This window comes from Notechis scutatus, chromosome 4 (genome assembly GCF_049901735.1).
Source record: "Notechis scutatus isolate UNSWTSFEM ecotype Mainland chromosome 4, rNotScu1.2, whole genome shotgun sequence".
Classification (NCBI taxonomy): Eukaryota; Metazoa; Chordata; class Lepidosauria; order Squamata; family Elapidae; genus Notechis; species Notechis scutatus.
The window spans coordinates 12,730,967-12,746,693 of record NC_142012.1 but is presented as its reverse complement, the minus strand read 5'-3'; the positions used below and the strand labels follow the sequence as shown (position 1 = coordinate 12,746,693).

At 40.5% G+C, this 15,727-nt stretch overlaps 1 protein-coding gene across 1 annotated transcript; it reads left to right on the top strand.

Annotated features, from left to right (window-relative positions):
* The first annotated feature begins 3,394 nt into the window (after nucleotides 1–3,394).
* On the top strand, nucleotides 3,395–11,994 carry LOC148130659 (placenta-specific gene 8 protein-like). Its single transcript, XM_087962811.1, has 4 exons — nucleotides 3,395–3,578; nucleotides 8,243–8,364; nucleotides 9,715–9,839; nucleotides 11,080–11,994. Exons 2-4 carry the CDS (start codon nucleotides 8,256–8,258, stop codon nucleotides 11,182–11,184), a joined length of 339 nt encoding a protein of 112 aa, XP_087818937.1. The 5' UTR covers nucleotides 3,395–3,578; nucleotides 8,243–8,255; the 3' UTR covers nucleotides 11,185–11,994.
* Nucleotides 11,995–15,727: the final 3,733 nt, after the last annotated feature.

Here is a 15,727-nt window from a genome sequence, read left to right as displayed (position 1 = left end):
CACATGTTCTTCTGAGGACAAAATCTATATCCCATATATGGCATTGCTGTTTTACCTCATCCTGTTCTTTAATAAAATATCAAGATCTACGTTTATCGTCTGGTTTATTGAAATATACAAAGATTTAGCTGCATATTGAGTTACACACAGGGTAACATGTAGTGAGGACTGAACAGTCCCAGGGGCTGGAATATAGGCAAAAGAAACCCAGTTTTAAAATGGGATTCAGAAAATCCAAGAAACTGCAGGAAAGAACACCTTCAGGACAATTACTCCAGAAAAAGTACCTGAAGAAAAGAAGTTCCATCTCATAATGCTTTTTGCTTTTTTTCCAGGATGCTGTCAAATGGCTGCCTTTAGATACAGCCTTTTGAGATGTTCAAAAGGTTTTCAATAAAGCCTAAAATCAAGACTCTAGAGCAAAGTTAGCAGTGCTGGAGGAGAAATAAGGGTAAGGTTGTCCAAAAAAATTGTTCTGGGATGACATTTCCTAGGACTTAGCAAGTTAATCAAGCCAACTGGTAATACCAAACTATTTAGGGTGGTTCAAACTAAAAAGGATATGGATGTGATCTCAGAGTAAATACACAAGGGTAAAATGATGTCACTGGGCACCAAGAAAAGAAAAAAAAAGAAGAGAAAAGAAAAAGGAAAGGAAAGCTTTCATGGAAAAACAAAGTCCAGTTGCCTTTTGAAAAATCACCTTTAAGACAACCATGACCTGGGTGACTGAGAATCACCATGGACAAAAAGAAAGGAAAACAGAGAAGGGAAGAGGAGAGGAGAGGAGAGGAGAGGAGAGGGGAAAAAAACCCAAAGCACCTGGTGGTGTGTAAACAAGAAAAGGATCTTGTAAATATCAATCCAATTATCAAATGACCTTAGGAGACAGGAGGAAGACCAGGCAAAGGTCAGATAAGAGGCAGCTGAGCCCACAGACAAAATGGGGCATGGCAAACATCTCAAAATTAGTTTCATTCATTTTTTTCCCTTTGACTCTAAAGGTAGGAGGAGGGAAAGATGTACTTGCAGACTGGGAAGATTCTGTTAATGCAACCTTACAATAAAGAGAGAACTGATACTCCTGTATTTGATTCTTGTCTGGACTGCCCCGCAAGGCTCACACAAATACTCTATTAAGAATCCTGAGAATGTCTTGTTGCACATGGAAAATAATTCTATCTTGCTTTGTGTTCTGAATATTAAATTAGGCCGTTTACCAGCTTTAGAAAATCTGGAAAGATTTCAATACTTCCTCACAAAGTACAGGATTCCATCTCCCTAAAATGTAGCATTGGAATAATAGCAATAACACTTAGACTTATATACGGCTTTATAATGCTTTACAGAACTCTCTAAGCAGTTTACAGAGTCAGCATATTGCCCCCCAACAATTTGGGTCCTCATTTTATCCAACGCTGAGTCAACCTTGAGCCTGGTGGGATTTGAACTGCCAAATTGTAGGCAACTGGCTGCAGAAGTAGCTTGCAATACTGCACTCTAACCACTGCGCCACAGAGGCTCTTTTTGTATATATAATATACAATATATATAATACACCTTTTGTAGGCCAGAAGGCTAGTTAGATACGAGAACCTGGTGTGAAGAAGCCAATTTCTGCACAAGATCAAAGAAAGACAAAACTTTTCTTTTTTAATTTCTGTATAGAAGCAGAAGAGAACACCTCTGGATTTCATACCTAAACGACATGCTGAAAATCAATCTGAGTTATTTGTGTACATTTACCACAGGAAACAAAAATACGAGAATTGCTGGTTGATTACACAGTTATATGACAGACACCCATGCTCACAAAGCAAAGCTATCCCATAATACTCTATTGACTTTTTATTCCTATTTCCTTGCCAGAGAATAGAATAGAGCAGAACAGAACAGAACAGAACAGAACAGAACAGAATAGAATTCTTTATTGGCCAACTGTGATTGGACACACAAGGAATTTGTCTTGGTGCATATGCTCTCAGTGTACACAAACAAAAAATAAAATATATTCATCAAGAATCATAAGATAAAAACACTTAGTGATAGTCATAGGATACTAATAAGCAATCAATACTAATAAGCAATCATACTAGGAAAATAAAAACAATATAAGTTGTAACGATACAGCAAATGTATATAGACATAAGTGGGAAGAGATAGGTACTAGTAAGGATGAGAAGAATAGTAATGCAGTCTTAGTAGTCAATTTGAAGTTGACTATCCCTTGGTGTGTGTTTTTACTATGCTAATAAACTTTGTTCATTTCCGGATCCTTGTCCCTAATCACTGCTTGAACTAAATATCATGTCATCTTCCTTAATTCCAATAATGGCCTCGACTGCATTTGTAACCAGTCTACAGATGGTCATTCACTCTGGTTCTTGCTGACAGAAAATGTTACTTCTTGCAGGCAAACTCATGGCTAATCTAGCTGAAATTAATTCAGAGCTTAGAAAAGTCCCTATTATTAATAAAAATAATAAAATAAAGGACAACTCGCTTTGGCCAACTCGCTGCAGGACAACTCGCTTTGGCCAACTCGCTGCAGGACAACTCGCTTGGCTAACTCGCTGCAGGACAACTCGCTTTGGCCAACTCGCTGCAGGACAACTCGCTTTGGCCAACTCGCTGCAGGACAACTCGCTTTGGCCAACTCGCTGCAGGACAACTCGCTTTGGCCAACTCGCTGCAGGACAACTTGCCATGGCCATCCCACCTTACGATAACAGGACAATTCAACAATTCAATTTAAGTATTTAAAATAATTTAAAAGCATATTTTATTTTTTGACATTCATATTTCATTTTGTCTCTCTTTTTGCATCCTTTCCTTGATGATTCTATTCCACCATTTATTTGATATTAGCGGAACTCTTATCCTGCAGTGAATTGGCCTCAGAGAGTTGGCCATGACAAGTTGGCCACACCGAGTCATCCTAGACCTGAGCCAATCACCAGGACATAGAGAATTCTAGTTCCACCTAAGCCATGAAATCCAGCTGGGTGGCTTTGGGCCACGCCATGCACTCTCTCCCATCCCATAATCTCAAGTTCAGGTGACAAGCTGGTCAGTCAATTCACAATCAATGGATTGACACTAGGCTGATCTGGAAAAGACAAAAAAAAATCTAACCCTGTGCTTGTGGGAAAATGCTAGGAAGATTTTTATTTTTTTTGTAAAAGCCTGTCTTCAATCAGCAGAAATCCACTTCAGTATTTTTGACCTCCAGGTACTTTTCTTTAACATAAACATCTAATTACTTTGCTGGGAAACGGCACGGGTTTCCAGATGCTATGCTGAAATACCTCTGTAATTATCATTTGATTTGAGAAGAACACTCCACAGCTGTTTCTAAGTGCTTGGTTAAGTGGCAACGGTGTCACCTAATGTACCTCTCCGTAATATTACAAGCTAATAGGATCTAAATAGGAAGCCTTGAAAAATTGGGAGCTCCCTTGAAAACAAACAGGAAGGTAATGTGATCGTTATTTTTCACTTTTCAAAAACAGAAGATGGTGACAAGAAAGGGTTCCTAGCAGAAGAAGACTCCTAACTCCTCAAAAGCATTACCACAGGTCAGAAACAGAATTAATTTATCTGATTTTTTCCCCCCTAATTTGATTTAGTTGCCAAAGATGGACTGATGCAAAATGCAGAAGATGCTGAGAATTAGAGGACAGAATTCAGGGGAACAATCTGGCACATAATAATGGCCCACATTAAAATGATAAGGATGGTTTCCTGAAGTAATTCAATATTGTATTTTTAATATGTACTAATCATTTTGGAATAAATCTTAATATGACTTGCTTTAAAACTCATTAACTTTAGAGCACATCTGCTTTGTAGACTATTTTTTTCAGAAGGCTTGAAAATAGGTCTTCATAGCAGGGAAATTTATAAAAACTTTAGAATTTGTAGCTATAGAACTCAGACAGATTGAGTGAATACCGATTCTCCAGGTCTAGTCTTACTTTACTATCCTTTATCATTGCTCCCTCTGATTATCACAGAGTAGCACTTATTTCTAAACTGTCTTAGATTTGGGGGAATTACAAAGCCAAGCCATTTTAATGGGCAAGATAGCCTTTTTAATAGAGTTCATCTGAATGCAGAGTCAAAGTCATAAACACGGCACGGGTGTGCAATTTGCAAAACATCATGCAGGTTTGTTTTTTTCACAAGGAAGTATAATTTTAACACATGCACCCTCAGTTTCTTCTATCTGACTCTTTAATTTACCTGGCAGGATTTGCAGTGGGGGTATTTACGATTTCCATCCTGGGCCAGTACTGGAGATCTTTGTCTATGGAGATTCTCAATCATCCAGACCATGGTTGTCCCAAATATGCTTTTTCAAGAGGCAACTGGACTTTATTTTTTTTAAAAATAAATTTTATTGAATAAACCAATTGAACACAGTGCAACTTTCTTGGTCATCATTTTGGCCATACAAACTATGGTATAGAGATACACATAAGTTAATTTCCTTTTTCCCTTATGTTATTAGTATAGTGCTAGCTGCATATTATTTCTATTTACATTTATCTACAATTATCTACAATTATGTACATATTTTCAACCATCTTTTATACTCGCGCATTCGTATCATCTCATATTTGTCCATTATATTCCATTCTCTTTGGTTTACAAAACTTGAACTTTCATTCATATAAAGCGTCAACCCTTTCTTTCTTTCTCCTTGACTCCAGCCATTGATACATTTTACTTCAGACTTCATACTACTCTGTCTCACCCTTATCTTTAATTTCTAGAGACAACTGGACTTTCAACTAGGCAATTGGAATTGAAATCTACCAGTCATAAAAGAGCCATCGTTCCCCAACCCTGTTGTAGATGGTTAGCTGATGCCTGGTTGATTTTGTCTTTATTTGGAAGTTAAAAACTATTTCGGGTTAGGAAACTGGATGAGAACCCTCTAGTCCAGGGGTGTCAAGCTCGATTTCATTGAAGGCCGCATCAGGGTTGTGTTTGACCTCAGGAGGCCGGGGTGGGTGTGGCCAGCTCAACATCACTCATGTTGGGGGCGCCTGCGGGGGCCTGAGCACTCTCAGCGAAAACAGGCTCCCGAGCTCCATTTTTGGCTGCAATGGTCTCCTGCAGACCTCTGCCAGCGAAAATGGAGCTCCATTTTCGTTGGCAGAGGGACTATGGGCCAATTTTTCACTGTTTCCAGGGTAGCCCCGTGTGCCAGATCTAAGCACCCGATGGGCCAGATCTAGCCCACAGGCCTTGAGTTTGACATCCCTGCTCTAGCAAATAATAAGATCGGAGATAAACAGGAGACTGCGGGTACAAGTTTGTCCTGAGCCGTGAAAGCCAGCTGGGTGTTCTGACCAAGGCTTCCTGAGACCGTAATTAAGCACACGCTTAGTCCAAACAACTCTCGAGATAAGCACCCACCTTTATCTCCTTTGAATTGCTGCCAACAAGTAAAGTGCCAAATTAACTGTAACAAGCCAAAATGAAGTACAAAGTCCACACAGAGCTTCAAGGTTTAATCCGAACAGAGCAAACGACCTTGCTTTCCTTTATACCTTATGGGACGGCCAATCACCTCCAAGCCTTACTCCCGAGTTGCCCCTTTTGTCTTAGCTGCTCTTGTCTTCTGGCAGCTCTGTGCAGGCACATTGGGAACAGGCTCCCCTTGTTCCTCTGCCTCGCTGCTGCCAGATTCTGGAGGTCCGGAGTCAGCACATAACTCCCAGATGGTCCTGGCCCCATCTCCGCATCAGATGCAGGACCCTCATCTGGGAGTCCTTCCCAGACTCCCAGGCTGGTCCCTGTTCTTCCACACTGTCCGATTCTGCTGCCGTCTGCACAGGCTGCTGGCGAACCACAACATTGGGTGACTTGGGCCAGTCTCTCTCTCAGCCCAATCCAATTTACAGGGTTGTTATTGTGGGGAAAATAGGAGAAGGAAATTGTGTTTGATATGCTTGCCGCCTTGAATTATTTGTAAAAATAATAACAAAGGCAGGATACAAATAAAATAAAATGGTCAGTGGTGTTGGAGGGTCAGAAATAGTGAGGGATCTGCTATTTGACCTCTAGAATCTGAAACAGAAAAAAGGCAGAAATATCAGAATTGTTTCTAAAGATGGAGCAAGGAAGAATTTATTTAAAGATGATTTCTAAGCATTCCAATCATAACATTTCATGATTTCATCTAATCCAAGTTTTGTTCCTCCTCCCACCATCTCTTTTGTTTTTTGTTTTCTTAAGTTTGTTTGTTTTTCACTTGACTGAAACAAAAATTACTTCCTCATTTAAAGCAATATCTGGCCAATTGTCTAGTAGGGTAATCCCCTTTTGGTTTTAAACCACAAAACCAGGAGGCAGCCAATGGGCAGAGTTTATTACAGCTCAGCAAAGAGAAGCAGGAGGAGGAGGAGGAGGAGGAGGAGGAGGAGGAGGAGGAGGAGGAGGAGGAGGAGGAGGAGGAGGAGGAGGAGGAGGAGGAGGAGGAGGAAGAAGAAGAAGAAGAAGAAGAAGAAGAAGAAGAAGAAGAAGAAGAAGAAGAAGAAGAAGAAGAAGAAGAAGAAGAAGAAGAAGAAGAAGAAGAAGGCTTGATATGTTGCTTTGTGTGATAAAGCAAAGAAATATTGGAGTAGGATTCATGTCCTAATACAGAATATTCTTAAAGTGAATATAGAAAGAAAACCAGAGATGTTTCTTTTGAGTTTAATGGAAAAAGACTTGGAAAATGTTTTTGGAAATTTGATGTTATATATGTTGATGGCAGTAAGATTACTTTACCCACAGAAATGGAAGGTCACCTCAATCCCCACAATGGATGAATGGCTGCAAAAACTGATGGAGTTAGCAGAGATGGCTAACTTGACTGCTTTGTTCAAAGAAAAAAATGCAAATACTTTTATTACTACTTGGAAATCACTTCTGGACTTTGTGCTTGAGGTAGAAAACAATGAAACTTTGATTTTCGGTTTTACCAATTAGATAGATTTGTTGTTATAGAAATGACTAATTTATACTATTATGTAGCAGTAAAAAGTTGAGGTTATCTGTTAATGCCTTATTCTACTGCACCAAAGGGAGTTGGAAGTCAATGCCTTTTTTTTTTCTTTTTCCCCTTGCTTTCTCCCACTATTTCCCTTTTCCCTTCCCGAATTTCCCTACTATTTATTTTTGTATTCTCTTTATATGCTATATTATAAAATATAAGTTTAATAATAATAATAATAATAATAATAATAATAATAATAATAATAATAATAATAATAATAATAATAATAATAATAATAATAATATAATTGGAAGAAGAAGAAGAAGAGGAGGAGGAGGAGGAGGAGGAGGAGGAGGAGGAGGAGGAGGAGGAAGAGGAAGAGGAAGAGGAAGAAGAAGAAGAAGAAGAAGAAGAAGAAGAAGAAGAAGAAGAAATCTTGTTTTGCTTGAAATCCTTCTGCCTTTGCTTTTGTATTTATTCTAAACTAATACAATTTTCCAAGTTTTTATCACCCTGTATCCAATCTGCTTGTTAAAAGACCCTCTTGTGAAATTTGTATTATATTACAGAATGTGAAACCTCTTTTTTAAAAAAAAAAATTGGAAAAACAGATTCTAAAGTAACACATGTTTACAGAGGAACAATAAGGAATAATAAGGAGAAATTAAGCATTTCATTTCTAATTCTCACCCTTAGAGTTTCCCAATGTCTAAATTTTGAAATGCTTGCTTATTTTTATTTATTGAATATCTGTACTGTCTACTACAATTTATAGAGAAGAAACAAAAAGAAAACACAGTTTTTCTATGGCCGTGAAGAATCCCTCCTGCTTGCAATACAGCTGATACAGTACCAGAAAGAAAGACAAGAAGCAATGGATGGAAAGTGTTGACCATTGGTCAACTTAATTAGCTTTCAGAAATTGAGGTAAGCCAATGGCCTGCCAGCAGTCACCCAGTTTCCAGATCACAAATTTCAGGGACGAGAACCAAGGGAGGAAGAAGCAGTTGGCTGAGTGCAGCGGGAGCCACTCTTTCAAAATGACAGAGGACAATTGGACATTCAGTATGACTTTGTCCCAGGTTGAGAGTTTCAGATTCTCGCAATACTAATTTGTGTATCAGAAAGACTTCATCCAGAATCGAATCTAACAAACAGATCCCATTCTGTGGAGTTGGGACTGAGATCACCTTCTACCATGTCTCTTCATTGATCTCTTCTCTTTTTGACTGTCTTCTTTCTTTTTCTTAGAATATTGCCCACAATGGATGTTCAACCAAAGGTTGTCACTCAGCCACAGGTGGTGGCGACCCAGCCCAAGACAAACAATTGGCAAACGGACGTATGTGACTGCTTTAGCGATTGTGGAGTCTGTAAGTGACCCAGCCAGTAACTGAAAGTGGGGTTCTCAAAACCTTCTTGGGAAGATTGGGCTGAATATCCTCCCAGACTGGATAGGTTGCAGAAATCAATTGTACCTTATAATTTGAGCAATAGATGTTTAATTATTGAACAGCCTATTGGATTGGAATTAGGATGGCAGGATATAAAAGGAGACACGGCTTCTATGCTATTAAAAGTTGTGCATGGAACTTTTTAAAGTTCTACATGAAGGAGACGAGCAGGCTGAGCCCGAGGGTAGGGTTAAACACACCATCAGTTTGGAGTCACTATGCTCCCAAAGGAGATCTAAATCAGCCTCCCCCCAATGATTTCTGTTGACTCTTAATTAGCTCCAAACTGCCTTGACCATTAGTAGATCTGATTCTTGTATAAAGCATGAGGTAAACTCTATTCCGGTGCCTGGTTTCTTGCGCCTGATGCTACACAACTGAAGAATTATGCTAAAAGGTTTTTTTAAAGAAAAGAATATGATGTTCTCCAGAGATTTTGATTTTTAATTTTCATAAACTTGCTGTTTTTGGAGCTTGGTTGTTTTCTTGCACATATTTCATTACCCAGGTAGGGAATATCATCAGTGCCAGGACAGCAGCCATGCTAGTACTAAACCTTTAATTATTTGGGTAAAGAATCTTAATTTTCATGAACTTTTCGGAGTGTGTTGTTTTCTTGCACATGTTTCATTACCCAGGTAGGGAATATCACCAGTGCTAGGTCAGCATCACTACTAGTACTAAAGATGTTACTTACTTGGGGAATGAAATATCTGCAAAAACAACCAAGTTCAGAGAACATCAAGGACACAACAGCTCAAATGGGAGTTATAAATATTCTCTTCCATTGGTAATTGTCAGGCACAATCAACCCATATGCAAAGAATTCAATTAGCTATTTTATTACTCAAGCCTATAACATAGGAATCTTCTCAGATTGGCAGTCCCCACCTGGGTCAAACTAGATAAGGTTAAACAGCATTCAAGGAAGATCAGACTTCACTCATGTACGGATTTCAGACTAGTTCCCTGTTTGACTCCTCTCCCTGACTCAGACAGTTTCTCTCCGACAGTAATTTCCTTGATTCTTTTTCATAACAGTTGGGAACATCACTATAGTGAAAAATGCAATGGGCTGTGCTTTTAATTTAATGTGGTTTGTAAATTTTTCAGCACTCCCTTCTCCTAGCTGATGTTTTAACTAGCATTTTCACTTGCAGTTTTGATGTTGCAGTAATTGTATAATTTGCACTTTCTGGGCCATAAATCTTATGCCATTCAACACTGTGCCAAAATCTTTCTACAAGGGCTTTTTCTTCCTCTCTATAGGTCTCTGTGGAATGTTCTGCTTCCATTGTTTGTCATGCCAGGTTGCTACAGCTATGAATGAATGTTGTTGCTGTGGTGCAAGTGTGGCCATGCGAGCTGTCTACAGGACAAAATACAATATCCCTGTAAGTAGATTACCTTGCCCCAAACTAGACAAACTTCAGGTTTATAAACTCTAGTTAAAAACAAACAAACACACAAACTAGACTCTTAAGAAGAACTTAAGACAGAAATACCAGCTCAGAAACGGGCTGGGGCAACTTGCCACAACCCACTTGCTGCAGGATAACTTGTCATGACCAACTTACCAAGGGAAAATTCAACAATTCAATCTAATTATTTAAAATAATTTTAAAAATAATTTTAATTTTTGTCATTCACATTTCATTTTGTCCCTCCTTTGTCATCTTTTCTTCATTGATTCTTTTCAGTGCTGGGATTCAAAGATTTTTACCACTGGTTCAGTGGGCGTGGCATGGTGGGCATGCTTTGCGCATGTGCACACACTTTGCTTACACGCGTGTGCCAAACGCGCACAGGCGCAGAGGCATTTGCGCAGGCGCAGAGGCATTCCAACTCACCTCCTGCGAGCCCTGCACTCTCCCTGACGCTTCAGCAGCTGCTGCGCGGCACTCTGCTGTGCCGCGCAAAGCAGGTGCACTTCAAAAGCAGAGGTTAAAGGTGACTATGGGAGCCCAGGTGGGCCAAACAGCAGAGCGGTGAAGAGAGCAGATTCAGTCTCTGCTGCTCATCGGCGCTACCAGGTCGGGAGAACCGGGCCGAACCGGTAGAATACCACCACCGATTCTTTTCCATCATTTTTGCATTAGTGTAATTTTTGTCACATGGCAAGTTTTCCCGCAGTGAGTTGGCCACAGTAAGTTGGCTGGGGCAAGTTGGATGTGGCAAGCTGTCCTCAGAAAGGCAGTGCATAAACAATCCAGAAATTTGTGAGAGGGAAAAAACCTGACCTGGGAAGTGAACAGATAATTCTTCCATTTGTTATCTGCAGCAGACCACAATCTTTCAGGCTTATAAAAATGAAAATAAAATGATATTTTTTTCACACCAAACATAACTATCACCTCTACTTGGCTCATAAGGATGAGAGGCAGAATGTGTCACAAGTCCCATCTATTAGGGATTGTCATCTGTGGGATCATGAAAAACAGGGTGGTAGCCCCTGGGTGCCCCCTTAGCGTGCGCTTTGTAACTTTGAACGGTCACTAAACAAACTGTTGTAAGTCAAGGACTGCCTGTATTTTGCCATCCAACACAGAGTTAGCTTTTCATGATTCCATATATCTACATCATGATTTTATTGGAAAGGTTACAGATTAATTTGGTTTCTTTTCTTTTCAACAGGGATCCATCTATGGGGATACCTTCATTGTGGGGTGTTTGCCCGCTTGTTCTCTCTGCCAAGTCCAGAGAGATATCAAAAAAAGGAAAGAAATGGGGATATTCTAGAAGACTTCCTCCTAAACTCCTTGACATTTGCCCTTTTTTCATTAGAATTCTGAGAAGCAAGATGCAGCAGAGTAGTTTGTAGGAAGTATTATTATTTGGAGGCACCCTTGCTTTATTCTTAACCCAAAGATTCCATTTTAGCACTGATTCAGAGGTCAAACGCTAGTCGCGCAAAAACTTGCTCCTTTTTGTCCTGTCCTTGTCTTTGTTCTTCCCATTTCTTTTAAAATGGAAAACAAAACATTTTGGCTGCTGCTGCTATTAAACAATTTTTTTTAAAAAAAAAAAAAACCCTACTAGACCTTTGAAGATTTACCAGTGGATCTACCATTCTCCCTTTCCTGTTTTAAAGCTACTGGTGATTTTGGTTTGTAAGGTGTAGTAACTGGAGAATATAAGGTAAAAAGAGCCATAACTAACTTACCTGAAAGTGCTTGCTCTCCAGAGGTGGATGACTAGAACTATTGTGTTTCCCAGCCATCACACCTTTGAATTAAAAGAGATCGAAAGCAGCATATGTGGCGAGCACCATCTTAAGAAGAACTAGTGTTATTTGATTGTTTAGCTAGTAAACGATGTTGTTCTTACTCTCCTACTGTAGCTAATAGAACAACCTTTCCTAAAGCTGATGTGCGAAACTGCCAGGCAGGCTGGAGGGAGGAATCAAGTGAGGGCCTAGCTTGGAGTCGTTGAGCAGCCAATCCTATCCTTAAAGAGAGATAGGTATGTGAGTTACTCTGGAAGCTAGACTTTCTTAGGACAGAAATATCTATGGAAATTCTCAATCATCCAGGTCGTCGTTATCCCAAAGGTGCAAAAGGAAACACACAGCCCAGTTGCCTTTTGAAAAAGTACCTTTGGGTTGGGAGTGAAATGTCAATTATGTCAAAAATCAACTGGCCTGATTTGCCATTTTCTCCTCTCTACTAATTTGACTTTGTAACCTTGATTGTCTAAATGTCTTTTCTTTTTGTAAAAAGTTTTTTATTTTTTCACATTTCAAAAACATCTTTTTTAGTGAACAGCATGATTCCAGGTTTTCACATTTCCATACAAACATGACCTTGATTACATATTCATCTTTCACATTTGATTTCATATCATATCATTACATATTTTCTACAAATTTTCTCAAATACTTTTCTCAAACTTATTTTTTATATTTTCTATTCGTTTCTTATTTCTTTTTACTTTAAATAATTGTCATATCTTCATATTCATTATACTTTATACTTTTATCTGTCACATTTGCAATTTCATTGCATGTTCTTATTTCATTATTCCAAAAATTCCATTCCTAATTCAAATATTACAAAGTTTCCCCTGTAATTACTAATTTGAGTGTACTACCCCTTTACCTTATACATCATTTAATTAACTCCTCTGTAAATCCTAATAATAATTTATCACTTGTCTAAATGTCTAACGATAATATAATCTGACTTTGCTAAGGGCCTTTATCTGCTTAATAAAATCCTAACAACAGGTAGTTCTTGAGAACTGAACCCAACATTTAGGTTGTTAAGTGAGAAGTTTGTTAAGTGAGTTTTGCCCCATTTCACGGCTTTTCTTGCCACATGCGTTAAGTGAATCACTGTAATTGTTGAATTAGTAACACTGCTGTTAAGTGTATCAAGCTTTTCCGATGACTTTACTTATCACAAGGTTGCAAAAGGGAATCACGTGATCCTGAGATACTGCATTTGTCATAAATATGAACCAATTGTCAAACATCCAAATAGAAATCGCGTGACCATGGGGATGCAGCAACAGTCGTAAGTGTGAAAAATGGTCATAAGTAACTTCAAACACTCACTAAACGAACTGTTATAAGTTGACCATCACTACTGAAGAAATGGAGGCCTGCTTATTTACTTTGTTTCTGTTCTTTCTTTTTTTAAACCATCTTAGTGTCTTTAGTTGCACTGAGAAAATCACAAAAGTTAAAAGTTATGTTGGCAAAAATATAAAACATGGCCCTGAAAGTTGTTGGCTACTTCCTGTAAGATCTGCCTAGTATTTGGGTTTTAACCAGCATCATAAAAATACTGTATTCACCTATGCTTTGTAGGCTGTTCCATAAAGCAGCTTATGTTAAATCCAAGGGACAAAAGTAAATTATTCAATAAAGTGATTTCAGCAGCCTTAAATATAATAAAAATGCATTCTCTTTTTAGCAACTTGGATGCTTTAGAACAGGGGTCCCCAACCACCGGTCCGTGGACCGGTACCGGTCCGTGGATCACTTTGCACCGGGCCGCAAAGAAAATAAAAATAAAATAAAAATGGTGGCTTTCTTCGCCTTCGGTGAATGCTGCTGGGATCAGGGATCAAGGACACAAATGAAAGAAGGGGAGGGAGGAAGCAACCAAAGCCTGTCCTGCTCTCTGGCTCAGTGGCTTCGGTTTCCTCCCACCTCGTTCCTCTCTCAGTCGCTCTCTCGCTCCTCCACCAGCCCAGGAAGAAACTGCTTCAAAGCCGGCAGGGTGGCTTTTCCTGTCGGTGCAGCTCCCCCGAAGCGCCCGTTCACCCCCACCCCGCCGCCAATCAATCCAGGTTCAATCCAGTTCTCCGTTCTGCCTGCCTGCCTGCCTTCGTTTGTTTCGGAGCAGCTTCAGCTGAGAATAATAACTATTCGCCTCTTTTACTCAGCCGAAGCTACTCCGAAACAAACGAAGGCAGGCAGGCAGGCAGAACAGAGCACTGGATTGAACCGCGGGCGGCGGGGCGGGGCGGGGGGGAACGGGCGCTTCGGAGGAGCTGCGCTCCAAAACCACCAGAAACGAAGGCAGGCAGGCAGAACGGAGCACTGGATTGAACCGTGGGCGGCGGGGTGGGGGTGAACGGGCGCTTCGGAAGAGCTGCGCCGACAGGAAAAGCCACCCTGCAGGGTTCTTTGAAGCAGTTTCTTCCTGGGCTGGTGGAGGAGCGAGAGAGCGACTGAGAGGAACGAGGCAGACACCTGAGGGATCAGGCTAAGGGAGGGAGGGAGACACCTGAGGGATGGGGCTGAGGAAGGCAGGGCCAAGAGGCGGGGCTTCTCAGCCATCCTGCAGGGACTATCTGTCGCTCAGGGTTGCAATGAGGAGGCATTGGCGCTCCCTGAACTTGGTGGATTGCTGGCAGACGTTTTATTACCCGACTAGGTAACAACATCAGATGTTACCTAGTCAGATAATGAAACATCTGCAAGCAAACCACCAAACTCGGACTCCCCCGGGTCCTTGAAAAAGTGTTTCTGCGTGAAACTGGTCCCTGGCACAAAAAAGGTTGGGGACCACTGCTTTAGAACTTTGCCTATTTCAGAAATACATGGGCCAGAGCCACGTGGGAGAATAATTGATTCATACTTTATATGATGGCCCAAAAGCCCATCTTACCATTAAGTAATATTGCGATTAATTTTGGAAAACCGAAGTCTGGGAAATATTACAGTTTGCTCAATTATATTGAACATGCCATTCTGTATGGAGAATTTACCTTGAGATTAATAAAAACCCTAACCCTAACCTTGTGTTTCTTATTTCAGTTTTGCGCGTTTCAAATATTATTCTGCTCTATGGAAAAGCAGTATGTGTTATTTCTTCAGGCTTTTTTTATGGTGTAATGGTTATTTTATTAACCTAAAGGCTAAGATTTTCATCTGTATGGGACAGGACGATATGGGCAAATATTTTATTTTTGTACTGGAATTCCACAAATAACGTAAATTGATGCAAATGTCACTTAGCATTTGCAGTGGTTTTCTATCAGCACAATGGAAAGAATGAACAATCTGATTCTGTGGTTTTGTTTTAATTCCCTTTGAGGCAACGTTGGTTCTTGGCAACTGTCTTCAGAAGCGGTTTGTCCTTGCCCTCCTTCCTGGAGCTCAGAGGTCTGACTGGCCAGCGAGCTTTGTGCCTAAGGCAGGAGTAGAATTCACAGTCTCCTGGTTTCTAGCTTAATCAGTAATGGTAAAGGTTCCCCTCGCTCATATATGCTAGTAATTTCCGGCTCTGGGAGGCAGTGCTCATTTCCGTTACAAAGCCGAAAAGCCAGCTCTGTCCAAAGACGTCTCCGTGGTCATGTGGCCGGAATGACTAAACGCCTAAGGCGCACAGAACACTGTTATCTTCCCCCCAAAGGGGTCCCTATTTTTCTACTTGCATTCTACAGTACTTGAACTTACTCCGTTACGCAGCACTAGGGATTTGAACTGCCGAACTGCCAACCTTTTTTGATCGACAAGCTCAGCATCTTGGCCACTGAGCCACCACATTCCTTTTGCCTTCATCATTACATAGTTCTAAATGAGCCTTTCTGGGAGTGAAGGAGTACGAAGTGGACAGCATCCGAGATTCACACCAGTTGCAGGGCCGATTTCAGTATTTCGTGGCATGGAAAGGTTATGGACCAGAGGACTTCGCCTGGGTCGATGCCACTGATGTTCATGCTCCTCGTTTGGTCCAGGACTTTCATGCTCGGTTTCCTTAACATCCTCGTCCACCTGGTCCCGGGGGAGGGGGCCCTGAGGGGGGGATAGTGTCATGCCCCAGGTGGA